We start from the raw sequence: 27021 nt of genomic DNA on the forward strand, positions 1-27021 counted from the left end.
CTCACTTCTGAAAAAGAAAAAAAAAAAAAAAAACACCCCAAACCCAAACCTTCACTAACAGACAACACAATCTTAAAAGACAATGACAATTTCAACACATCCAGTGGCAAAGATTTTGAGCCACACATTTTAGATGTAATTGTTTTGCTCAGGCAGTGTTTATAAGTGGAATTCATCAGCAGTGTTTTGTCTAAAAGTTTAATAAACGGTTACCTTTTGGCTTGTTCATCTGCATATTTAAAGGGGTAATTTGCTAATGTTGCTTTGTATCCTGTATTTTTCACCATGTTATTCCATGTGACCAGTCTCTGGCCTATTGCAGTCCCTCTTGGTTCAAAACCCTAAGGCAAAATATTACAAATTCCCATTAGTGTACTTCATTTCAGGCTAAGTATAGTCATAACAGCTTGGGAAGGCAATGTCAAGGTGATGGATAGCTTTCAACAGAAAATAAATACGTTCCTCACAGCTACTCCAGAGGTGAACTGCATTAAAACAAGATGATTTGACATAATAATGATCACCTATTTACTGTGACAAAACAGCCTGATTCTTTGGTATGTTACATATCTCAGGAAAGAGGAGGATAAAAAACTTTTCTGAGGCTTCTCTTCCATATGCACCCCTAGCATTTAGTAAATACTTATTTTTATGTTATAAAACATCACGGTCAAATTAAATTATGTTGTGCATGTTTTGCAAAGAGTTTATCGTTATCATTATCCTCATTCATATTTTCCTCCCTATTCCACACCCGAGGGACATCTATCAACACTTAAAAACAGACCCTGCTCTCAGTAACACTGCAATTCCTTTAACTTCCTTGGGGGAAAAAAGGTGACATTCTGGTTTTAAAGATTTTGTGAAAATGTTTTTATAGTCTGCAGATTCTCCAATTTATAGCTTTTTAGCCTAACATGGAGACCAAGAAACAGATTTCCAGATTTTTGAAGGTGAGCAAGTTCCCTGACCCCCTTTGAGAACCTGAGAATACAGACAAGTCTTCCCTCTTTCAGAAAGTGACTATATACTTACTGATGGCTTGAGAAGGTTTCAAAAGAGAGGGTACTAGATAACATAAGACAAAGTGTCTTAAAATGCTTAATCTTTTGAGATGATCGAAGGCTAACTAAAATAGACGAGCAGATTCTATTGGCTCAGTTTTCCTTACCAGCAATGGATCAGAGAAATCAGGAAGCTCTGGCACTAATACTCCAACCAAGGCACAGACCACGATGAACACCGTGCACATGCCCAAGACAACCACAGGCCAGTCTGCTATCAGGGCTGCGTAACTGCAAAAGCAGAGAGAGATCACAGAGAGAGCCTCTTAGAAGCAGAGTAAAGTTTTTTCACTACCTAATAGAGCAATTTGTTAATTCTTCCTACTTCACACCTAGTACAGGTATTTATCAATGAAAGAGCTAATGAGATTATAAACTGTTGTTCCTCAGTTGCTAAGTCGTGTCTGACTCTTTGTGACTCCATGGACTGCTGTATGCCAGGCTTCCCTGTCTTTCACTATCTCCTGGAGTTTGCTCAAATTCACGTCTGTTGAGTCGGTGATGCTATCTAACCATCTGAAAGTGAGCACAATGTCCATTTCTGACAAGTAATATTTCATTGCTATATCTGTGCCTAGGAAAAAGATCTTGAATCTACACTTTCTAAGTGGAAAGATAGATATTTTATCAGAGGCTCCATCCTCTTTGCAGCCTCTTCCAGAACTTTTGTTTCTCCAGTTATTCCTTTCTCCCTACTTTCACTCCATCACTTCTTGAAAAAGAACCCAACCCATAAACAGGTTCAGGTAAAGCTTTAAGAATTGTTGGTTTAGATGCTAAGTCGTGTCCAACTTTTTGTGACCCCATGGACTGTAGCCTGCCAGCCGTCTCTGTCCATGGAATTCTTCAGGCAAGAATACTGGAGTGGGTTGCCATTTCCTTCTCCAGGGGATCTTCCCGGCCCAAGGAAAAAAACCTGTGTCTCCTGCATTGACAGACAGATTCTTTACTGCTGAGCCACCCGGGAAAGCCTGTAAGTCTTAAGAATAACCAAACCAAATTGAAACCTCCCCATAAACTTATTAACCTTCCTTTTAGTTAAAACAAAAAGTTGGACACAGAACAACAATAATGAACTTATCCACTAGACTGTGAGCTACATGAGGGCAGAGACTTTTGATTTGATTGAGTGGTTGACTTAGTACAGTATTAGTGCCTTCTTCTTTTTGCTAAACATTTATATACTTTCTTTTTTGAAAACTACTTTTTATTGGGGTATAGTTGTTTTATAATATTGTATTAGTTTCTACTGTACAGCAAAACGAATCAGCCATACATATATATATATGTATGGAATATATATTCCTTAGGAATTCCTTTCCATTTCAGGTCACCACAGTGCATTAATTAGAGTTCTGTGTATGTTCTCATTGGGTATCTATTTTACACAAACTATCAGTAGTATGTATATGTCAATCCCAGTCTCCCAATTCCTCCCATCCCCTCTTCCCCCTTGATATCCATACAGCTGTTCTCTACGTCTGTGTCTCTATTTCTGCTGTGCAAATAGAAACATGATATAGATGATCCTGTCTGCAAAACAGTGTCTTTTAAAAGGTGCTTGGTCACTATCTATTGATTAGATGAGCAAACACCCATGTATCTTTCTTCCCTCAATTCTCCAATCACCATGGCCTCCCTGTGGTTTCTTACTATACCTCAGAAACTCCTGTTACCAAATCCCAGAGTCAAGTCATTTCTCCCAATACCCTTCCCATACCCTCATTCACTGTCTTCCACTGAAAGACCTGATTCTAGGCCCTTCCATAAGATCTTGGACCAGGCCTTCCTAACCTGATGCTTGCAGACCTTGCTAACGACTTAGTGCTTAATAGAAGTTGACTGAAGTGAACTCTTCTAAAATTCAAAATGTATTCTGCCAACTTCAGGTTTCTTGAATTTTTATCAGAGAAGAAAAGAAACATCTAACTTCTGGACAATTACTCTTCAAGTCTCAACAGTTAGCTCATTGGGCTGCTGTGATGGCTATTTCTGGCTCATTTGAAATAGACTTCTTTCTCAGTTATTTTGAGTTTTTCCTTCAAAATCATGCTGGCAGTTTAAAGAAAGCTTGTGGCTCTACAATTCTGAAAAAAGCTACAAGATGTCTCTAAGAATAGATGGCTGATTTTTATATTCTGATCGCTCAACTTCATAGATCTGGCTTCATGGAGATATTTACATTAAGTTTTAATAAGGAAGTTAAAATATAACATAATTATGCTTTAAGGGAGCACTTGCACAGGCATTTTTCATTATTTTTCTTTTAAAAGCAACCTTAGGAGAATAAAGAATAATAGCTTGCACCCACTAAGAGTTCCAGTTGCTCTGATGCTTTACATAGATTATCATCTCACAGAATTCTCACAACTTTATGAGATGAAACCTAGGCACAGTCAGGTTGAATAACTTGTTCAAAGTCACAAGCTGGCCCCAGTCATGAAACAAGTATGTCCTGGGGATGTAATGTACAGCACAGTGACTACAGTTAATAATACTATACTGTATATTTGAAAGCTGCTAGGGGAGTAGATTTTAAAAGTTCTCACTACAAGAAAGAAAAAAATTTTGTAACTGTGTGTAGTGATGAATGTTAACTAGACTTATTGTGGTGATTATTTCACAATACATATGAATATCAAATTATGATGTTATACACCTGAAACTAATATAATGTTACATATCAATTATATCTTTAAAAAAAGTCACCAAGCTAGGAAGCCAGGTAGTCTGGTTTAAGAGTCTGGTTTCTTAGCCACTATGATATCATCTCTTGCTTTGAACACAAGAGAAACAAAAGACATCAAGAATAAATCAACTTGTCACAAACAGATGCTTTCCAAAATTGTCATTTAGAATTAAATTCCTAAGCCACACTCTTAATTTTTCTGTGCAAAATCATATAGACCCAAAGGACTTTAAGTTTTAACATGATTCACTAGACTGTAAATTCTGCATTTAAAAACTCATTAAGGAAAAATTATGCTAGATAAGGTGGAATAACTTAATAATTCTGAATGTATCGAAAACACATAAATCACAATATGCTGATTGTAGTTGTTCAAATGTAAACACCAAGTGGTCAGAATCGTTCGTATTTCCAGAACACACCCAATGCTTATATTTTCTATACTTTATTTCCTCCTCCACCAAATGCAAACCAAGATGAAAGTAACTGGTTTGAAGCAATAAAATCCTTTGTCAATAGCACATTTGAGACTTTCTGTTCATTGCTTCGGGTTTTAAAAAAGTCCTTTACATTTTAGACCTTTTAAAATATCAACCCTATGAAATGAAAAGGGCTCCAGGCTTACACAATTACTCATTATACTTTATATTAAATGGATCAATTTTCTTTCAAATAAACCAGAAGTTATGCATTTTTACCTACAAACATGTTATCAATAGAAGGCCATGGGCACCAAATTGCTTAGTTTTCATACTGTGGTTTAATTTACCTATATAATGACTTTTTGTTTGTGTTCTTGAAAAATCTGCACACATGCACAGCAATCTTAAAAACTCGTTCAATAATTGCTTTTTCTTGCCTTTGAAAACATTTGGTTTTGATTTTGCAGCACTGCTCTCTACCATATCCGTGCACTGACTACATATGGAAACTTTACGGCATTAGTGATTTCAGCACATTTCTTCCAAACACATTTAACCTTACCCTATTACAAGTCCAGTTCTTCACACAGCACATGTTTCACATGCTAACCTTTCCTAGAGACAACTGCTTGCACTTAAGAAATGGAATCACTATCCTGAGGACATAAAGCACCACGGCAAGGGGAAAGCCCTAACTCTTTTGAGTAAATATCACTCAGACGGTGGTTTCTCCTAAATATCACACAGTGACTGAGGCTAGTTCTGCTTCCTGCTGTCTATGCTAAGATGTTGTGTAGCTACGGGCACTATGTGGGAAACAAAAGTTTCATGTATAATATGAAACCCAGACAATGGTTGTAATATTATGACAAAAATCTAATAAAGCAGGAAAACTGGAGAAGTAAAGGAAATTAAAAATGACCTATAAATCTTACAGCTATATTTTTCTAGCTAATTCCCTTCATGATACATCTGAGTTCAAGGTACATATTCTAAGTTTAAATTTGAATAAAGGACCTGTGCATTCTTTTCTCTGAAAAGTCAACTACACATGCATTGGAAGAGTTTTCCAAAGGACCACTCTTTTACTATAATATGTTCCTCTGTATACCATGTAGTAATTGTCTTTCATCTGCCTGATCTAATTTTGTACATCTTTAGACCGCACTACAACATAACTGAACATGCCATCCACTTCTCTGGCTCCTGGATGACAGTCATTTCTTAATGACTGACTGACCAGGTGATGGTTTTCCTTAAGGCCCTACTGCTGTATCAGCTCCTGAGGTAAGCCCCTCAGTACTCCCTGTGGCACTGTTGTATTGCGTTGGCCAGAAAGTTTGTTTGGGTTCTTCTATATGATGGTACGCACAAACCTGAATGACCTTTTTGACCAACCCAATTTAAAAGAGCACATCATCATCTCAAGAGGTCATGTATCAAACAGTACAGATATGAAGGATTCATTCTCCTTCTATAAAATGACAGATAACAGAAGGAGCAGCGTGAATGGATTGCGTTTGTGGGTGAACTGCAGATCTAAGTGAATGGGCAGGCTGCCTAGCACCCTGGTCCAGGCTGTTTCTGCCCTGCCAAAGTTTTCATGAGGTATATGGACCTTGATGGCTCAAGTGGTAAAGAATCCTCCCTGCAGTGCAGGAGACCCAGATTTGATCCATGGGTTGGAAAGATCCGTAGAGGAGAACATGGCAGCCCACTCCAATATTCTTGCCTGAAAAATCCCATGGACAGAGGAGCCTGGTGGGCTATGGTCAATGGGGTCACAAAGAGTTGGACATGACTAAGCACACACGCATACATGGGAAGTCCCTCAAACATACTCATAGATTCTCAATCACGTTATTATTGGGTTTACTCTGGGAAAAGATCGGCAATAACTGTTAAAACAAATGAAGTATCTTACAGGGAGAACTTATGCTCATGTGACATTATATGGGGGACCTGTTTTAAATGGACCGTTTCTATTACAATAAGACCCTCCATAGCAAACTTTCCTCTCTTAGTTTACAAAGATTTTTTTCTTTTGGCTTTTGCTGCCTTTCTGGAAACCCTCTTCTCTTTCTCCCCTTCCTTTCTGAGCAGAGAGCCAGGCTCTAGAGAGTATGAGTACCTCGGACCTGAGGCCGCTTTTCCTGACCAACTGCTGCTGCTAAGTCACTTCAGTCGTGTCCGACTCTGTGTGACCCCATAGACGGAAGCCCACCAGGCTCCCCCTTCCCTGGGATTCTCCAGGCAAGAACACTGGAGTGGGTTGCCATTTCCTTCTCCAATGTGTGAAAGTGAAAAGTGAAAGTAAAGTCGCTCAGTCGTGTCTGACCCTTAGTGACCCCACGGACTGCAGCCTAGCAGGCTCCTCCATCCATGGGATTTTCTAGGCAAGAGTCCTGACCAACTACCCAGTCCTTAACCCCTGATAGCCTGGCTTTTGCTCTGGTGAGTCTTCTGAAACTGCCAATGTCAAGTGTCTTGGTTTTCATCTTCTTTTACCTAAGCAAAACACTTTAGCTACTTTAACACTTTAGCTACTGCTTGCTTCCTAAAAAAATCTCTTCCTCCTGTGTTCCTTCCCTTCTGTTTCCTTTAATATATTTTCCTTATCCCTCTTCTCTTTAAAGGGTAAGCATTTCTAAATGTTATTAATCCTAACTTTTCTAGTGGCATCAACTATCAACTTAGTGGAATATTTGAAACTTATGGAATTTCACAGAAGAAAACATTACAGAATTCTTTCTTGTGAAGTAATAAACTCATTCAATGGTTAGCATTACATAGTAAGGACTCAGGTTTTCTGGGAATAAAATCACAGTAGATATGGATATTATCCTCAAGGAACTTAGAACCTAATTCAGAAAATCAGACAGGTACACAAATACCTACAGAACTAGGTCAACAGAGTGTATTTTTACAGGGATACAGCTAGGGTGGGAAAGGGGAATCAGAAAAAGCTAATTTTAGGAAGAAGTTGTATTTACATGTGCGTATATTGAAAAGAAGAAATTAAAACTTTTAAAAATACAAATCTTTTAACAGAGAAAAATATATATGACTCTTTCAAAATGTAAAACTATGGGTCATTTAAGAAGATCCTATTATTTCCAGAAAAATGGAAATTCATTTTCTTCATGTGTCATATTTATTTATATAACCTCTTTCCTTCTTTTTCCAATAATTTTTGTTGTTGCAAAATTGGGTTAAAAAATGTAGTATATGCATACCATGGAATATCATTCAGTCTTAAAAAGGAAGGAAATTCTGATGCATGCTCATGGATGACAGTTGAGGACAATATGCTCAATGAAATCAGATAGTCACAAAAGGACAAATGCTGTGCTCTTCCACTCATATGAGATGTTAGAGTAATGGAATTCATAGAGACAGGGGAGAATGGTGGTTGCCGGGAGCTGGGGGGAGGAAAAAATGAGCAGGTACTATGGGTACAGAGGTTCAGTTTTGCAAGTTGAAAAAAGTTCTGGAGATGGATGGTGGTGATGTTTGTACAAGAATGTGAACGTACTTAATGCCACAGAAGTGTACACTTTAAAATGGTTAAGACGGTAAATTTTATGCTATGTCTATTTTATTACAATTTAAAAATCAATATTTTTAAATATAAAAGGAATTTACTGATTAAAATTTATGTAGCAATCTTACTCCAAAGAGAGAATAACTCTCCTGAGGAAGGCTTCAGAGCTATCAGCATCTGAGCGTCCTTAGCAAATGAATTTCAAATATCATGAAGAATTTCTTAGCAACCTCATATCTGGAATCACCATGCAAAAGGACATCTGATGAGACAATGCTTTTTTCTGGAAACACTTGTCCATTTAAAACTTTGATTTTCAACTAAAAAATGAAAACTTAAAAATTTTCACATAAAAGAGTACCTCCATCTTAACATGAGTACAAAATTTTTATAAAGGGACACAGACGAGCCATCTGAAATAAACTGCTGTGAGTTCATCATGGCAGTTGGCTGGATGGTTTCTCTCTCGTCAATAAGTAGAACATTGAGAAGCCAAGCCTTACAGGAAAGAATTCAAAATAATCATGCAAATATAAATGATCAAAATGAAAGTGAATGTTGCTCAGTCGTGTCAGACTCTTTGTGACCCCATGGTGTACAGTCCATGGAATTCTCCAGGCCAGAATACTGGAGTGGATAGCCTTTCCCTTCTCCAGGGGATCTTCCCAACCCAAGGAGCGAACCCAGGTCTCCCGCATTGCAGACAGATTCTTTACCAGCTGAGCCACAAGAGAAGCTCATAAATGATCAAACCCAGCTAGAATTTAAAGGCTAAAAGACTCCCTTGGGATTAAAACCACTTTTTGTAGTTCAGGATTCCTCAAGGAGCCAAATCAGAGGAAATATAATTTTCCTTCACAAAAATACAAATGAGGAAGGCAAAAACAGCAGCAGAACGTAAAGAAAATACTAAAATGGGAAAAGCACATACTTATTTCATAAGATGATCCAGACTACTTTACCTTTTTGGTAACTTGAAAGGTCTGGATGGTCTGGAAAAAAGCAAAGGAAAAACAATCAGAAACAAGGCATCATAATATAAACAAATGCTTTATATATACATTTAACATTTCATTTATTATCTCTCCTTATGAAAGAATCCTTGAAGAGTTAAAAAAGGGATTTCTATTTGAGAGATTTTGGATTTAATAATGAATGTTTTCTCAGATGTTCATCATACCCTCCTAGAGGAATCATAGTCATACCAGACATTCTCCAAACCTATAGCTACAGATTCCCTCATCTCTCTCACAACAGGAAGTCACATACCTGTCTCCAATCCGAGATGCTTCTTATTTATCAAGGATCCCCCAACATCTGTTTTCTTTTAATTTGGACATCAATACCTTCTTCAGCTAGAAATATCATATCGCCTCTTCAGTTACAAAATTCACTGCTCATGTTTCACCATTCTGGAAGACAATGGTTTTCCCTGTGTGGGATGAAGACCCCTGGGAGTTCCTCACATCTTCACAGGGTTTTTTAGGGCTTCCCTTTTCCAACCCCATACCTCTTTAAGGATGGGTTTCCTCCATAATATTATATATTTCAACCAAACAGCAGACAGAAATAGACTGACTCCAGAAGCACGTATGAGAAGCCTGCTGTCTCCTATTAAACCACACATCAAAGAGACTTACAAAAATGTGAAACAGTGCTAATCACCTCACTAAAGTTTTTTTTTCATTTTGGAAATTATTTTTCATAACTTATGTTAATATGTAAAGGGCTTACAGTCATTATTTTAAAAGAGTTAAATTAAAAAATTTAAATTTCTCAGTTTCAATTCCAATGTGGTACATATCAGATATAACACATAAAATATTAATACCTCTGGATCCTTAACAATTTTGAAAGTGTAAAAAGGTTGTGAGATCAAAAGGTTTGATAACCATTACAATAATATTGAGAGGATACTTCAATATTTGCTTAGTAAATGAGTAATTTCCTACCTGTGTACTCTCCTAATCTGAAATCTGCCACCAGGCTGTCCCATACTTTGAGGAAAGAAAACAAAATGAAACATCTTGGCTTTTCTACTTCAATCTATTATTCTTCCAGTAGTTAGACCTCTGGTTTAGATTTTCTTTGAGAACTAAGGTTTCCTTTCTTATTCTTCCCTCTCTATTTATATGTCTCACTAATATACATGTATTCATTCTTAAAAAATATTTATTTAACTCCTGGTATTGCCATGAATGAGACCAACAGGGTCCCAAACTTCATGGAACTCACATTACAGAATGTACTTTGTATCAATCTGCTTACAGAAAAGATGCATATGTTCTAAATTTCGTGTTTTTTGTACATGTCCTCGTTGATGACTCTAGGCCCCTTAAAAATATACTCAAGGAGATGAAACAACCCCAGAGATTGCAAGCACTGGAAACAGTCTTAGAGAAGACATATCCCAATTCCATCCTAGTCGTATTTTTAGAGATGAGCCTCTGTTTGCCTTTGGTCATTCAGGGTCTTAGGAACAGAGCTGTAGAGAGAATCCATGTTTCCTGATCCCTAATTTGCTGTTCTTAGTCTTGTGTGTGTCAGTCTATAATACCAAGGGGGGAAAATGACATAGGGATAATCATAAAGTATTCATCTGTCATATATGAAAATAAGTAGTATTTCTGTGGGGAGATATAGAATTTAGAGTTTCTAGTAAGAAGAGCATAAGAGACCTTGCTGCTTCACAAATAAATATGAGACCAAATATTTGTGAATATTCTTTAGCATTACTAAAGAAATCAACTCTAAAATGTATTCTTTTTAAACATATATACAATAAAGAGAATTCCCTTTAAAAGCTAAAAACTGACATTAAAAGCACACACAGGGACCTATCTTATTTGTGCTCACATCTTCATAATCTAGTATAATGCAGGGTCCCTTGTCAATGTCAGATCAGAATTTTCTGAATTAATAAATTAGTTAATTAATGAATCTTTTATTAATGAAAATTAATGAATCTTTTATTACTTTTCTCAGGTTCGACAATGTGAAATCAGTAGTCAATGGACAGCAAGAAAATGAAAACATAAATATCAACACAAGTAAATTTAGCTCTATTTTCTATTTGTTTATCTACCTGTTAAACACACACATAGACACAAACGCACCCTCTGTAACTTAAACATATTCATATCTGCGAATCCTAAACTCCTTTACCACTTTACTACATTTTGCAAGTTTTCGTTTGTGCCTCTGAATCCTATAATAAAGACCCTTTTATTCGATGCTGCAAGAATCATTAATTTGGTGGCTAATCAGAAAGGTTAAAGTAAAAACTTCTTTAAAAGTGCCACAGACATTCCTTACATACCTAATTGTAACTTATGTTCAGTCATGTCTGACTCTTTGTGACCCCATGAACTGTAGCCCATCAGGCTTCTCTGACCATGGAATTCCCCAGGTAAGAATACTGGAGTGGGTAGCCATTTCCTTCTCCAGGGGATCTTCCCAACTCAGGGATGGAACCCAGGTCTCCTGCATTGCAGCCAGATTCTTTACTGTCTGAGCCACCAGGGAAACCCAAATGCATACACAGGTGCTAAGGGAAATCTACCAAGGGAAAATCCCCACAATCTTCTCAAATATAATTATATATTGATGTTTTTAAAAATATGTTTTACTGAGATATAGTTCACATTTGTTGTTGTTCAGTTGCTAAGTCATGCTGATGCCTTGCAACCCCATGGACTGCAGCACATCAGGCACCTCTGTCCTCTACTATCTCCTGGAGTTTGCTCAAATTCATGTCTGTTGGGTCAGTGATGCTATCTAACATCTCATCCTCTGCTGTCCTCTTCTCCTTTTGCCTTCAATCTTTCCCAGCATCAAGGTCTTTTCCAAAGAGTTGGCTTTTCCCATCAGGTGGCCAAATTACTGGAGCTTCAGATTCAGCATCAGTCTTTCCAATGAATATTCAGGGTTGATTTCCTGTAGGATTGACTGACTTGATCTCCTAGATGTCCAAGGGATTCTCAAGAGTATTCTCCAGCACCACAATTCAAAAGCGTCAATTCTTTGGCACTCAGCCTTCTTTATGGTCCAACTCTTACATACATGACTACTGAAAAAATCACAGCTTTGACTATATAGACCTTTGTAGGCAAAGTGATGTCTCTGCTTTTTAATATACTCTCTAGGTTTGTTACGGTTTTCCTTCCAAGGATAATTATTCCATTTAAAGTGTACAAGTTAATGGGTCTTAGTGATTCCACAGAATTGTGTGACCATCACCACAACCACACATTGCTTTTTAAAGAACATTCTATCTGAACACCAATGACAAAGCTATTAATGAGCTTTTCAAGAAGATTTATTTTTACAGAGAGGGAGACAATGACCAAAGAAGTCAGTCACTTAACTTGTACACAAAGCCTTAATTTGTCACTCTCACTTTTCAAGTTACACATCCTCAAAAATACCCCTTGAATTTCCACATGAAATTAATAGATTTTGCTGTCTTTAGACTGAAGGTGATCCCCAGAGCCATAGCTCTGGGCTGGATCATACCCAGCAGTTGCAAAAAAAAGATGTTTTATTATATACATTTTGGGTTGTTACAAATATAAATATTCTTTTCCCTCCTATTCACCCCCATTAACTTTTTTTTAAACTGAGAAATTCATGGATCTACAACTAGTTTATTCCCAAGGGACAGAAACAACTATATATTCATCACATTCTTTCTGCTTGAGTAAAAACTTCATTTTATGTTAAAGTTAAGACAATAAGTAGAGATTGTTGACAACAGCTGAGAAAGAAAAATTGAGGTTACCACAAAGATACCTCTTGGGAAAACATTAGATCCCTTTGAAGTTTTTATACTAATGGACATGACAAACAGATGTTTGAAACACCAAAACCACAACTGCAGGTAAAACATGAAGCCTGTTTGATTTACGGTTTAAGGTGTTACCATCTTGAATTCTGCCCTACAATCTCTTACCAGAACATAGCTGTTTAAGGAGGCAGGCAAGGGAATCCACCACATACTTTCATGATCAAAATTGGTCTTTCTTCATTTGTACCATCTTTCTGATTTGCTACTTTTAATAGCTATCTAATAAAATCTGCAGAATGATTTTTTTTCCTCCTAACCTCAGTCTCGTGTTGCTAAATAACAACTGGTAAAAACAAAAAGGAAAAACCATGTTTTTCCAAGGTTCATTCACCTTTTAATAACATCTGGTCAAAACCCATGCCAAAAAAACAAATAAAAAATAATAATCTTAGGTGGAAACATCTGCTTGTTCTTTGGTTAGGGTTGTAGACATTTTCTTTTCTGCTGAGAAAAAGCCCCAAGGTGGATGACATTTGCAGGCTCCACGACACAACTTCTACAGGCTGTAGTGTAAATAAGCTTGGGTTGTGCACAATCCCCAGATGACTAGCTGGAGTGTCATTCTCTTTCTCACTCAAGAAAACATTTCTGTATGTGACTGAGTAACAGTGACATGATTGTAGATCTAAATTCAACTCTTCTTTCAAAAAAAGAAAGAAAGCACTTGCAAACTCAGTACTCATACTAAGTAACTAATTGCCTCTGGCACTTCACATCTGAGAATTGTTAACAGCGGTTGAGAACCTTGGCTCCAGCTCAGATGACCAGTGAACTGTGGTATGTGCACATATATTGGTCAAGGGACCGACTAACAAGAGTGTAAGGTTCTCAGAAGGGAGGGCGGGAGCACAAAGCAGGGTAATCATGACAATGGGGGTTGGGGAAAATACAGAAGCAAGGAAGACCTTTTTAAAAGGTCAGAAAAAAAGTATGGGAGGGAAAAAGTTAACAGGAAACAGGAAGGAATGTGGAAAAGCTACAAATGGTCTGTTTCTTGGTTTCCTTCACCTTTCCTCTTTCTTTTGATAATTTTTGGGAAGAGAATGGCAGATTGTAGGGTGAGGGTAATGGGACTGCTAAAACATGAAAACATTCCACCCATCTGGAGAGCTCAATTGTTGGCTTAACTGCAGAATTAATGTAACAACTTAGAAAGGGACAGTATCAAGTTTCACGAATTCCAAATAGCTCTTCCTAGCATTCAGGAAAACCAAAGCTGTGGGAAAAAAAAGTTCTGTATATTTCTAAACAACCAAAATGCTGTGAAGGAAATACATTTTCCACTTCATGGTAGTAACCAAATTTAAATTAAAAAATGCTTAAAGTAGCATAGTTTAGTCTCAGTAGTCCCATATTTTAGTCCCACAGGATTATGCCACATTGCCTTTTTGTAAAAGGGGTATTCTGCAATTAATAACTTCAGTGCTAACATGTTACGAAGAAAGTATCTGAAAATAAAGAATCCACACTTTGATAAGCATTCTTTAAAAGATTTCCAACAAAAACAAAACCAATCTTCATCACTAAGTATCTCCATGAATCATCACTGGCACGCTTGGGGTCTAACATGAAGATGAAACAGATACCCTGTAGACAAGCTAAGCTTGGTCTCTAATTCATCTTCATGCACCAGAGCTAAATGTTTATGGTCTGTGTCAAGTGATCTGAAAGATAACAATAACCACAACTACTTGCATAATGCATGTTCTAACTGCTCAAGAGATGTTGACTCAAAAGTACTGGTCACTTTGACATCTCAAACTACTTTAACTGACCAGAGTCCCACTACCATAAAAAATATAAACTGGGAGAGGGGCTTCCCTGGCAGTCCAGTGGTTAAGACTCTGCTCCCAAAGCAGGGAGTTTGAGTTCGATCCCTCCTCAGGGAGCTTAAAATCCCACATGCTTTGGGACCAAAAAACCAAAACATAAAAGCAATATTGTAACCAATTCAATAAAAACCTTAAAAATGGTCTACATAAAAAAATCTTTAAAAAAAATAAATGAGGAGAGCAGGGAAAAGCTTGAATGTGGACTAGTATTTAGAGAGCATGTAATAAATAGACATCTCTTTATAAATGTTAAAAAAGGAACTGAACAGAAATTAAATATTTGAGTATGAGGCAACTGTCTTTAAGAAAACAGGTGAACCTAGTAATCAAAAAATGTGAGTTAAAAGAGATAAATAACTGGGTCCTACTGGATAGCACAGGGAACTACATTCAATGTCTTGTAATAACCTATAATGGAAAAGAATCTGAAAAAGAATATAAATGCGTGTATTAAAAAATGTGAGTTAAAGTCTAAATCAATGCAACTCATTAGTTGAATGATCTTGAACAAGTCCTTTAATTTCTCAGTATTTGTGAGAAATGAATAATACAAAAAATGAACTCTATGAGTAACAGTTTTCTGTTACTACTTCTACCGTTACTATTAATACCACTACCACCACCACCACCACCATTCTGGAAATGGCAATTAAGCATCAGTAAGGAAGTAACGCAGAAGACTAATGAGGACTAAAGTGTAATGCCTTTTTGTTCATAAGCATAGTGAACCTTTATGATTTACTTTACAATATTCAAACGGCACTTGCTACTAGCTGAATATAATAAAAATAAATGGTATCATACCCGCAAGTTTAATTAGAACAAGAAATTTTTAGAACTGCAGGAAACTCTAAAAGTCTTCCCTCTAATCTTTGTTTTCATATAACAAAGGAGAAAAAGGTATAAGATTACAGACAAAGTCAACGAAGAGCCAGGTCTAGAATGTGAATTTTCTGCCTTGATCCTTACTATTGGCCACAACCTGGCAAAGAGTACACTGATGGAGGTTATGAGATCCTGCTTGTGAACCAAAAATGGAACGGAGGGCAGAACAAGATCTTATTTAAGAGCAAATGGTATGTGTTCGTAAGTGAGCATTTGCAAGGATGTTCACTGAGGTGTGGTTTACAGTAAGGAAAAAAGTGAGAGCAACCTAAAGGCCCATTTATTAATAGAGGGATGCTTAATTAACGGTAGTACCTCTATACTGTGGAACACTGCACAGAACGAATTCTCAGAGGTACACTTACACAGATGTATCCTGATACAGAAAGGGCGCCAAGACAATGTGATAAAGTTCAATATAATTTCATATGGCATTTTTGAGAAAAACTATATAAAATATGTAAATGTACATTAAAAATTCAGAAGGGAACATGGCAAATCAATAGCCTTGTTTACCATGAGAAGGAATCAAGAGTGAGTTTTACTTTATATTTTTGAATCCTTCAGGAGAATGTATTCATATATTCATTGTACAGTTACAAAGAAATGGAAAAGAAATTTACAGAGAGAAATTGCATACTTATTCATTTAGGTAAACGTGACTGAAATATTTTATTTGAAAATTTCTCTCATTGACATAGACTTTAGGAAGAATGAAAACATCCCAGCTAAGTATATACTAGATGAAAATAGCTAACACTATACACAGATCATAAATTATCAAAGAACTTAAAATAAAATATATTTAACACAAAATCTACAGTTAATTTTGTTCAATTCAAATATTAACTGCACAGTTTAAATGACACCACGTAATCTGATCTTCACTGGAATCACCTGGGTAGCTTATTTAAGAAAGAGATTTCCAGGGTCCTCAGGGATCTAGTTCAGTAGGTCTTGGAAAAGAGCCTACACAGTCAGAGCTTGAACCACTGCTTAGGACAATCTGCCAGGAAAATGTGACTTCCAGACAAGAAGCAATTAGAGAATAGTACAAGAAAATAATAAAAACTTAAAGGTATAGTACAAAATATTAAGTAGGGGAGATAATATTGGAACAGAGTACTCCACAAAGAATAGCAACTGAACTCGACATAAGCAGAATTTGAACTAAGTCTTCAAGGATAGTTAGATTTCAGACAGATAAATAGGAGGCACAGTTTCCTTGGAAACAAACAGTACTAAGACCTGTGCCAGACACCTTCCCATAGCAGCGTGAGCAATGGCAATAGGACTTAATGAGGGAATAGTACAGAGGGCTACTGGACCAGGTTGGGAGCTAGTGTGGTGTTTTAGGTGTACAGTGTGGAGTGAAAAAGAAATGACGAAGAGTTTAATCTTCCTTTAATGATTCAGAAAGCCTCTAAGAATCTTATGCATACATATGTGAATCAAAATATGAATATCTGTTGTCATAAATATATTATTATATAATATATAATAAGATTGGGATTGACATATACACACTGCTGCTGCTGCTAAGTCACTTCAGTCGTGTCCGACTCTGTGCGACCCCATAGACGCCAGCACTACTATATATAAAATGGATAGCTAATAAGAATCTACTATATAACAAAGGGAATTCTACTCAATACTCTCATGACCTAAATGGGACCAGAATCTAAAAAAGAGTGGATATTATGGGCTTCCCTGGTGGCTCAGACGGTAAAGAATCCACCTGCAGTGTGGGAGACCTGTGTTCGGTCTCGGCTGGGAAGATCCCCTGGAGAAGGGCATGGCAACCCATTCCAGAATTCTTGCCTGGAGAATCCCCACGGATGGGAGAGCCTGGTAGGCTACAGTCCACGGGGTTGCAAAGAGTCGGACAGCTGAGTGACTAAGCACGCACACACACACACACACACATGTATTTATGTATAACTGATTCAATTTTCTGTACAGCAGAAACCAACACAACATTGTAAATCAACTATATTTCAATCAAATTAATTAAAAATAAATAAAAATTGGAAAAATAAATGCTTAATTGTTATTAATTACATATTTATTATCATGTCATTAATATAAAATATATAGATATAGTTAATATGTAATTATATAATAAATAATATTAAAATATATGTATTACATGAAAAAAACTCTGGTGAACTTTTGGATAAATTTATATATTCTATGTATAACACACTTTCATACTCTCAGTTATTTAGAACCCAGTTCTCCTGCATTACAGGTGGTTTCTTTCCCATCTGAGCCAACAGGGAAGTCCACTAATATTCATTCAATATGCATAATGATGAACTTTAAGTACAATTAGAAATGCCTAAAAGTTTACTTATCTCTACATGCTGCTGCTGCTGCTGCTGCTGCTGCTAAGTCACTTCAGTCGTGTCCGACTCTGTGTGACCCCATAGACGGCAGCCCATCAGGCTCCCCCGTCCCTGAGATTCTCCAGGCAAGAACACTGGAGTGGGTTGCCATTTCCTTCTCCAACGTGTGAAAGTGAAAAGTGAAAGTGAAGTCGCTCAGTCATATCTGACTCGTAGCGACCCCATGGACTGCAGCCTACCAGGCTCCTCTGTCCATGGGATTTTCTAGGCAAGAGTACTGGAGTGGCTTGCCATCGCCTTCTCCGTATCTCTACATAAGGAATTAAAAATTGCTACAGTACCTACTGAAATGAAGCTAGAGATAATTTGAATTACAACACAAAGGGGTTGTCCAAAAGGTTAGTCTGGAAGTTGAGGGCAAAGTTCTTAAGTATATTTGAGAAGTTTACATTAAGCCTGATTCAACAAATACATTTCATTACTTTCATTAAGGTAAGATACACAAACATTTCACCACTTTCAAAATTTTATGGATCTTGGCTTCCCTGGTAGCTCAGATGGTAAAGAATTCACCTGCAATGCAGGAGACCTTTGTTTGATCCCTGAGTGGGAAGATGCCCTGGAGAAGAGAATGGCTACCCACTCCAGGATTCTGGCATGGAGAATTCCATGGACAGAGGAGCCTGGCAGCTACAGTCCATGGGGTTGCAAAGAGTCAAACACAACTGAGTGACTTTCACTTTCACTATCTGTAAAAAAGTAAAAATGTTTGGCATTTTTATTATAAAGTATACAAATAAGAGTTGTTAATTAAAACTTCAGTGAGGTCTATTTGCATTCCTGAAAATGAGTTATCTATTAATATTCTATTAATAGGATAAGACCTTCATCAATCAGACTGGAGACCAAAAGTATAAACATAATCATAATCCACAAACTTGCCAATTATTTTCTCCAATATTGCTGGTTTTCAATTTTTTTTTAGTATAACACATCTGCATTTTGTTCATTGTAAGAACTAAAGATCTTACACCGAGCAAAAGGTATTCAAACTCCATGTTAGAAGATTATTAATCTTTCTTAAATTCATTTCCCACATCTTCTGGATTATTTTGGCCCCCACAAAATTATTCAGTATCAAACAAGTTTGAGTTTGGAAGGTTAAAAGTCACACCTGCTATCAAAAACTTTGGGGGGAGGGTGGGGAAGTTAAAAAATAATAAAAATCCACTGTATCAAAATGAATTCCAATGGTGTAACCAATACCTTGCAGCTGTTGTGATATCTTCATTTTACTGGCCAGGAGGATAGACTATTCCCTCAACTACTATAGAAATTCTTTAGTTATGCTTTTCAGAACAACAGATAGTGAAATTGATTCTTCTTCCTTAACTAAATTTTCTCATATTTATCCTTTAACTTTAAAAGTTACATTTATATAACTCAACGGTTTAGAAGCTTTACTAAAAGAGATCAAAGCAAAACTCTAACACAGTTTTTATAAAAATAATACTGGCAGGAAAAGAGTCTTGTTTAACCAAAGTTGAGGTTAAAAAAAAAAATCAACTATGCTTAAAAGAATTAGATTGAGAAGAAACGAGAATTTTTGAAGAAAAATGAGGAAAACCCCAGGATGATGGAACCATGTGTCCCCAGGCTGTGCTGAGGGCCTCTTTCCGCTCCATTGTTAAGGTGATCAGGCACTGTATTCAGTTCAAAATGGTACAGATTCTGTCTGCAACCCCAAAATCTATCATACCAAAGACCATGAAACCAGGTTGAGGAACTTATTCTAAGAATAATATATTAACAAGACCACAGCAAGAAGAAGACCTGTTACTAACTTGAGGGATTAATCTTGAGCTTTAACTTCTCTGACTTCAATTTCCTCATCTTTGAAAGAGAGTTGGATTAAGTTATTTCTAAGGTCCTTTCCTGCTGTGAAATTTTTTCCTTTGTGCCTAAATATACACCTTAACCATGCACACAGTTAGGATCATACTAGATGCATGAAGTGTTACCACTTTTGATTATGAGTCTTTCCCATGTATCAATAATTAAAACCTTCTAAAAACAGGAAAAACATGATTTTAGTAGCTGTATAATGTTTCATTCCCCAAATTCATTTAACATATGCATAGAGCTGTAATCACACTAACATATTATTTTATGTCTCTTTTGCTTATATTAATATATATCTTTCCTACTTATTTAGAAAAGAGTATAAAAGCTCCGAAACATCAAAATTTCCCTAGTTTGTGATACATTTTTTAACACGATTTTTGATATGCATTCTAAAAATTTCAATGGCTGTATTTTCCTTTGTAATTTGGGTGACAACTTTTACAATTAAATAATTATTCTTAATTCAGATGTCAGTTTTTTCCAATTCCACTTCCTGATAATCTAGGTCAGGCCTATTATTTTGTGATGCTTCAATTATCATTTTCTACAGGGTCTCACTTCAAGGGGAAAAGTAGAGTCCAAAAATTCATTTTTATAAAATATATGGCATTTGATATTGTGAGAATAATAAGCTGATCATGGTACACCTCTTCAGCTAGGAGACTGAAATTTCCATGGTCTGGCTGAACCAACCAAACCCATCCTAGTACACAGTTTGGGGCCATCTAGGAACAGTTCTCTTGGGTTTAATTATCAGTGGGGACAAATGTGGATTTGGAGCTTGACTGGTCCTTCCAGGACTATCATAGTGGTAATAGAAATCTCCCGGTTAGTTGGTGCCCATTTTGTTAGCTAGATGTGGGGAAACCGGGCTGAGAGAGAAACACAAATACAGAGATCTTTCACTTCCTGAAAGAGGGTTGCCTATGATCAGATGATAAGAATTTGAGTCTGGCCCTATTTGAGAATAGGGGTTAGGTGGAAGTCAGGAGCCCACTGAGTGTCTAAGGAGTTTTACTTTATTAAAGTTTTACACATACTAGGGTCTATTTGGTCCAATTATTTCCAGAGAATCACAATGTTTTAGTTACTCTGGCTTCAAGATAGCCAAAGTCCCAGGATGGAATATATTTAGGAAATCCTAATTTCACTAAATTCACTAAAATCACTGTGGATGCTGATTGCAGCCATGAAATTAAAAGACGCTTACTCCTTGGAAGGAAAGTTATGACCAACCTAGATAGTATATTAAAAAGCAGAGACATTACTTTGCCAACCAAGGTCTGTCTAGTCAAGGCTATGGTTTTTCCCGTGGTCATGTATGGATGTGAGAGTTGGACTGTGAAGAAAGCTGATCGTTGAAGAATTGATGCTTTTGAACTGTGGTGTTGGAGAAGACTCTTGAGAGTCCCTTGGACTGCAAGGAGATCCAACCAGTCCATTCTAAAGGAGATCAGTCCTGGGTGTTCATTGGAAGGACTGATGCTAAAGCTGAAACTCCAATACTTTGGCCGCCTCATGAGAAGAGTTGACTTGCTGGAAAAGACTCTGATGCTGGGAGGGATTGGGGGCAGGAGGAGAAGGGGATGACAGAGAATGAGATGGCTGGATGGCATCACCGACTCGATGGACATGAGTTTGAGTGAACTCCGGGAGTTGGTGATGGACAGGGAGGCCTGGTGTGCTGTGATTCATGGGGTCGAAAGAGTCGGACACAACTGAACGACTGAACTGAACTGAATTTCCTTTGAAGAACTAATAGATTCATAGTATTATTCTTGCATTGGTAATTTGAAAACAATTTCAGTTAGTGAAAGAGCGAAAGAGATTTTCCAATGGGTCCCCAACCAAATACAAGAAACTTAACCCTCCGATGACATACACATGCTAAATGATAGTCTAGAACAAAGATTCTAAAGGAAATTTCAGCTCATTTGGAAAAACTTCATAACAAGACAATTGCATGAACCTCAGGGCAGTATTATAGTAAGTTTCCCCTATGCTTTCCTTGTGCACAGGTGTTTCTTACAAAGTAAACTCACATTCAATTTTAAGTCAACTGAGCACAGTAAGTTTTCCCAGAACCTGACTTATGTCATAGGTTGAAGTATTTTGGAGGAAAAAGCTTACGTATATAGAATCCAAGGGTTCTCTCTTGTCATAAATGTTAAAAACACCCTTTCTTTTCCTTCTTCCTGGCCCCAAATCTGTCTCTTCCACATGGAAAACAAATCTTTTTATAATCTTGGCTTACCTCTATTACGAAATGTTTGGCAGAAGACTGGGAAAGATGCTTTATTACCTTCCCTAAGGAAGACTGTCCAAGGACAGCCCTTGATTTTCTCAGCATTATTAAATCATTCATTTTGTTATCTTTTCTCCACCCGAGAAATTCCAGTCTGCTAAGCACTTTTAAGCAGTAAAAAGTAAAAATGCAATTTCTACTTTCAAATACCAAAATAGGAAGATGGAAGGCTGACAGAAGATGCAAGTGGGGAAGCAAATAAGGCAAGGTGTGTGCAAGAATGTGATCATGTCACAAAAGACTCTATTTTTCAGATTCTGAAATAAAAATGCAGCTCATAGATTCAAAATAGATAACCAGCAAGGACCTAATGTATAGCACAGGGAACTCTGCTCAATACTCTGTAATAACCTACACAGGAAAAGAATTTTAGGAAGAATAGATACATATGTAAGTATAATTGAATCACTTTGCTATATACCTGAAACTAACGTAACATGGTTAATACTCCAATGCAAAATAAAATTTTAAAAATAAAAAGTATGTAAAAGTTCAAAAATGCAGCTTAACTTTACTATCTTCAAATCAAGAGTAAAAAACACACATATTTAAACAGCAAGGTGGCAGCTCAGAGTGCAGCTTGGTTTATTAAGAAACTCTGCTGGGAGGAAGTGAGTATGGTAGCTGTTATTAAGCTTTCCTCCTAACCTCCAACCTGTCTCCCACTGCATAATCAGGAATATAAAATTTAAGAGAATGTTATCTCTGCTTCCAAGTGTATATATGGACTGGCCCAGTATGTGAAAAGATATTTTAGAATTAAAGGGGAGAGATTCCTAAATCCCTTATGTCATTCTTTTGAACCCTTCCTCTTTTACCAACTCTTCGATAAGAGAAACAAAGTTTCAGTGTTCAATATGATGGATTTTACATCCATGGAACCACCACTCAGATCAAGACATAGAAAATTTCCCAGAAACCCAAAAGGTTGCATGTGCCCCTTCCAATCAATAGTCACAATCAGAAGTAGCCAACATGCAGGCTTGTATCACCACAGATAAATTTTGCCTAAAGTATCACCCTTTTCAAGACAGCCAAAGACAAAAGTTTAAGTAGAACCTTAGATAGCTAAGATTCAGGTTAGCTCAAGTTTGGGGAAACATATAAAAAGGAAGTTCCAATAACATTTTAAATGGGTAACTCCTGGATGAATCATAAGTCAACTTCTTTTGAATTTTTAGAAATATCTGTCCCAATGACTTATAAGGTACAGACCTTAGATTACCTATAAATGGCCTTTGATGAGTAACAGAACTTCACTGATCTACAGCAAACTAGTCCTATATAATTATCTGTCGTTATGTTACTTTCAAGTAGATTATTTTTTCAAAACCCCTATTGCTCTGCTTCCTTATATTTTAGCTTCTTCCAAAGTTCAAGATCTTTCCTGAGTCAACAATATCTAGTTACAGTAAATGGCTATGCTTACTTAGGGTGGAAGTGCTTCAACTGAAGGATTTTAAAGTACTCATCCTCTGACACTTTGGCAGGATATTGAAATAAAGATGTCCTACATGCTACTGTGAATTAGGGGAATATCCATTACAGTGAGAACTGAGACAGGAAATGGGGATCTGAAATTTTTAACTGTTGAGAGTGGATGAAAAAAAAAACAGTGAGCAAGATATTATGGAAATGACAGTCATGTGAAAGAGTGGAAAAGGAGTCTCCATCAACAGTGAGAGAGGTCAGGATGGTCACAGCACATTGGATAAGAAGGAAAAGCATACAGTGATGGAGTGCAAAAAAGAGAACAGCTGAAGAAGGGATGGTAAATGGGAATTACATGCTATTGAAGGACGGAGGAGAAGAAATGAATTTGTCAAAAGAGGTCACTGACCCCGGGATTGCCAGGAAAGGAGTGATGGCAAAAATTAAGACTGCAAGGCACTAAGAGGGAAAGAGGTAATACAAACTAAAAGCATTAAATATACTAATATTTTAAAAAACTAATAGTCAAAATTTATAGAACCTATGTGCCAAACACTGTCCTAAACACTTGACATATATTAAAGTGAAAGTGGCTCAGCTGTGTCTGACTCTTTGTGGCCCCATGGACTGTAGTGTGCCAGGTTCCTCTGTCCATGGAATTCTCCAGGCCAGAATACTGGAGTGGATAGCTGTTCCCTTCTCCAGAGGATCTTCCCAACCCAGGGACTGAATCCAGGTCTCCTGCATTGCATGCAGATTCTTTACTGTCTGAGCCACCAGGGAAGCCCTGACATATATTGAAACATTTTTTAATTCTTAAAACAATCCTAGGCAGTAGATTTTATAGATGAGGAAGTGAAGCACAGAAAGGTTAAATAAGTTGCTCAAGCTCACACAGTAAGTGTTAGAGGCAGGATTCAGACCCAGGCAATTGACTACAAAGCCCCCGCTTTTAATCTCAAAGGTGCACTCCACAGAAGTTTCCACTGTTTTCATCATATAGTGGTCGGTGATGCTGCCCATGGATCAGGGGTGGAGAGAGAGTCAACTATGGTTCGAATAAATGACAGATAGAGGAGCATATGGAAAATGCTGCTGGAGAAAGTATATTTAGGAGTTAGCAGTGAGGACCGAGTTATACCAGACTAAATAAAGTCATAATAAGGAAGGTCTACAGTTTTCATCTTGTTATAGAGAGCATTGTTTGGCAGTCTGGGAGCCAGAGCAAAGGCATCCAGAATCTTGAGGATGATAGCATGGAGTGTGACATGTAGACTAGGAAATATGATTGAGGCACAAAGAAAATGTTATAACTAAAATGTGGAAAATCTATTTCTCACTACTAGCCTGTCCAAGTACCTGCTGTGTGTCCCCCTGAGTTTACGCTCAATTGCTCAGTCCTGTCTGACTCTTTGCGATCCCATGGACTGTAGCCCACCAGGCTCCTCTGTCCACGGAATTTTCCAGGCAAGAATACTGGAGTGGGTTGCCATTTCTTCCTCCGGGGAATATTCCTGATCCAGGGATCAAATGCACATCTCCTGTATCTCCCTCATTGGCAGGCAGATTCCTTTACCACTGTGCTATCTAAGTGTCCCCCTATGACTGGACCTGTAACAAACAGATGGGAGAAATCAAGTGGGATTCTTCCTTGGGGTCTGCACAAAGTACTGCTGTGAATATGTCCTTTCTGTGATCTAAAAAGGACTCGGAAAGCCCAGGGCAAGTCATCTGTGCTTCTCATGACTGTGATCTATGATCTGTGCCGTCTTAGCTTTGTGGTTTCAAGGATGAATCTGCACAGTGCTTACTATATAGGTCAGTTCAGTTCGGTTCAGTCGCTCAGTCATGTCTGACTCTCTCCGACCCCATGGACTGCAGCACGCCAAGCTTCCCTGTCCATCACCAACTCCCGGAGCTTGCTCAAACTCATGTCCATTGAGTCAGTGATGCCATCCAACTATATAGCTAGCACTCAGTAACTGTTTCTTGAAGTACTGCTAAAAAAAATCAGTAAAAACAAAAATAAAATTCTTACATTTGAGCAGCACATAGATGTGACTAAGAAGACAGGCTTCACAATCAGACAGACCAGGACTCAATTCCAGGCTCTACTGCTTATCACTAACTACTTAACTGATCTTTTAAACACTATTTAAGTTTTTCTAATCATAGTTTCTTCATCTATAAAATGGAAATGACAATAATAGCTCTGAATTCCTTGGGTCATTTTCAGGATTAAATCAGAGAGTACATGTAAAATATAGCATCATGTCTGGTGTAATGTAAGGGTTCAGTAAAATCATTAATACTGTTAATAATTACTGTTACTGTAATTAATAATAATTACAATATTGTAATTACAATAATTACAATTATTATAATAATAATTACTGTTACTGTAAATTTAATTGAGACTTTATGCTATTAATGTCCATTTTTCTTCACCAAATACAGGTACAACACATGACCAGGTTAGTTCCAATTCACAATTTAAAAAAAATTCTTTACATTCAGAGACTATTATTCATTATTTTGGAATATTTGTAATAATAATAAAACTTACTATTAAAAATTCTTTGAAAGATTATTTTATAAAATTACACAAAAGAGACACTCATGTGATAGCAGAATAAGAAATTAAATGTAGTCTAAATTGCAATGTTGATAGAGAACTAAATATTCTTAATTGCTTACATGACCAGTCAGATATAATCAAGTACTCCAGTAATATAGAAACAATTTACAGGTGATTATACTTCCATGCAAAGCCTACATCTGTAGGTGAGAAAAGGAGATATACCTCTTCAAAATGTTCTTTGTCTCTTCCCATTTTGAAACTGTGATGAAACACGTATAATGTTCGGCTTAGGTGTATTCTATAATTTAAATTTTACAGACTTTATTCAGTGATGAATAGATTTGCTTTCAAATCACAGTTTTTAGAACATCTGAGATTAGTTATTTTAAATAATGAAAAAAATTTAATTTCTAAACTATGCGATACTAAAACCAGACTTACACCCATGTTGAATGTCTCTCTCAAGATATATCTACACCCCTGACTATGACCATTCCGACCTTCAATAATAAATGTCTACACTTTGAATATAAAAATGTTTGTTCTTTTGATAACCGACAGGAACATGCCAGCCAAAGGCAGAAAACTACTGAAATGTCCATGGATTATAGGCAGTCCTACAGCTGAATTTCCTTTGCCATCTTTCACCTCCTTCTATTGCTTAAGCCATCGGTGGCTACTGATTAGCTAAGAAAAACTCACCTCCAATTTAGATGTTAAATGATTTTCAAGAGACATTAGGAATACCTCAGAGATGTTATAAAAGATTACTGTGAACAATGATAAAAATGTGCATTTCCACATATTTATAAATGCACGTGCCAACTTTACTAAACTTGCTGGCAAAGACAACTATCTGATATTTAAGAAAGTTAGTCCAATGGGATCACTGACAGGCGAAACTGCCCACTCACTGGATCTGCTAGACGTCACTTCAATTAGTGATTGAGACTGGTAGCCTACAAAGGCATTTCTGGGTGATGTTCCATAAGAAAAATATGCTTTGTACATAATGTACAATATTCCCTGTCTGTCCCACTTAGACTCAAACCCTATAAAGCTGGAACGAATAAGACTTTCATGTAACAGCTTGAGTTCCAATTTACGTTAAAAAGAAATTTTTCTCTAATTAGTAGAGCCTGGTCCTAATAATCAAGAAAGAAATTATG

At 37.0% G+C, this 27021-nt stretch overlaps 1 protein-coding gene across 6 annotated transcripts in view; it reads right to left on the reverse strand.

The window, feature by feature from the left end:
* The window catches only part of DISP1 (dispatched RND transporter family member 1), a 235443-nt gene that overhangs the window by 13905 nt on the left and 194517 nt on the right, over positions 1–27021 (reverse strand). For 5 of the 6 annotated variants that reach the window (XM_055419841.2, XM_055419845.2, XM_055419844.2 and 2 more), the window contains 3 exons: positions 8682–8711; positions 1172–1295; positions 214–341 (listed from right to left, as the gene is read on the reverse strand). In XM_055419841.2, coding sequence (XP_055275816.2) covers positions 214–341; positions 1172–1295; positions 8682–8711 — 282 coding nt within the window. Of the gene's footprint in view, positions 1–213; positions 342–1171; positions 1296–8681; positions 8712–8988; positions 9132–27021 lie in introns of all 6 variants that reach the window. The other variant, XM_055419848.2, reaches the window with a different exon arrangement.

This window comes from Moschus berezovskii, chromosome 17 (genome assembly GCF_049115385.1).
Source record: "Moschus berezovskii isolate FMDL1 chromosome 17, NW_MosBer_1.0, whole genome shotgun sequence".
NCBI classification, from domain to species: domain Eukaryota; kingdom Metazoa; phylum Chordata; class Mammalia; order Artiodactyla; family Moschidae; genus Moschus; species Moschus berezovskii.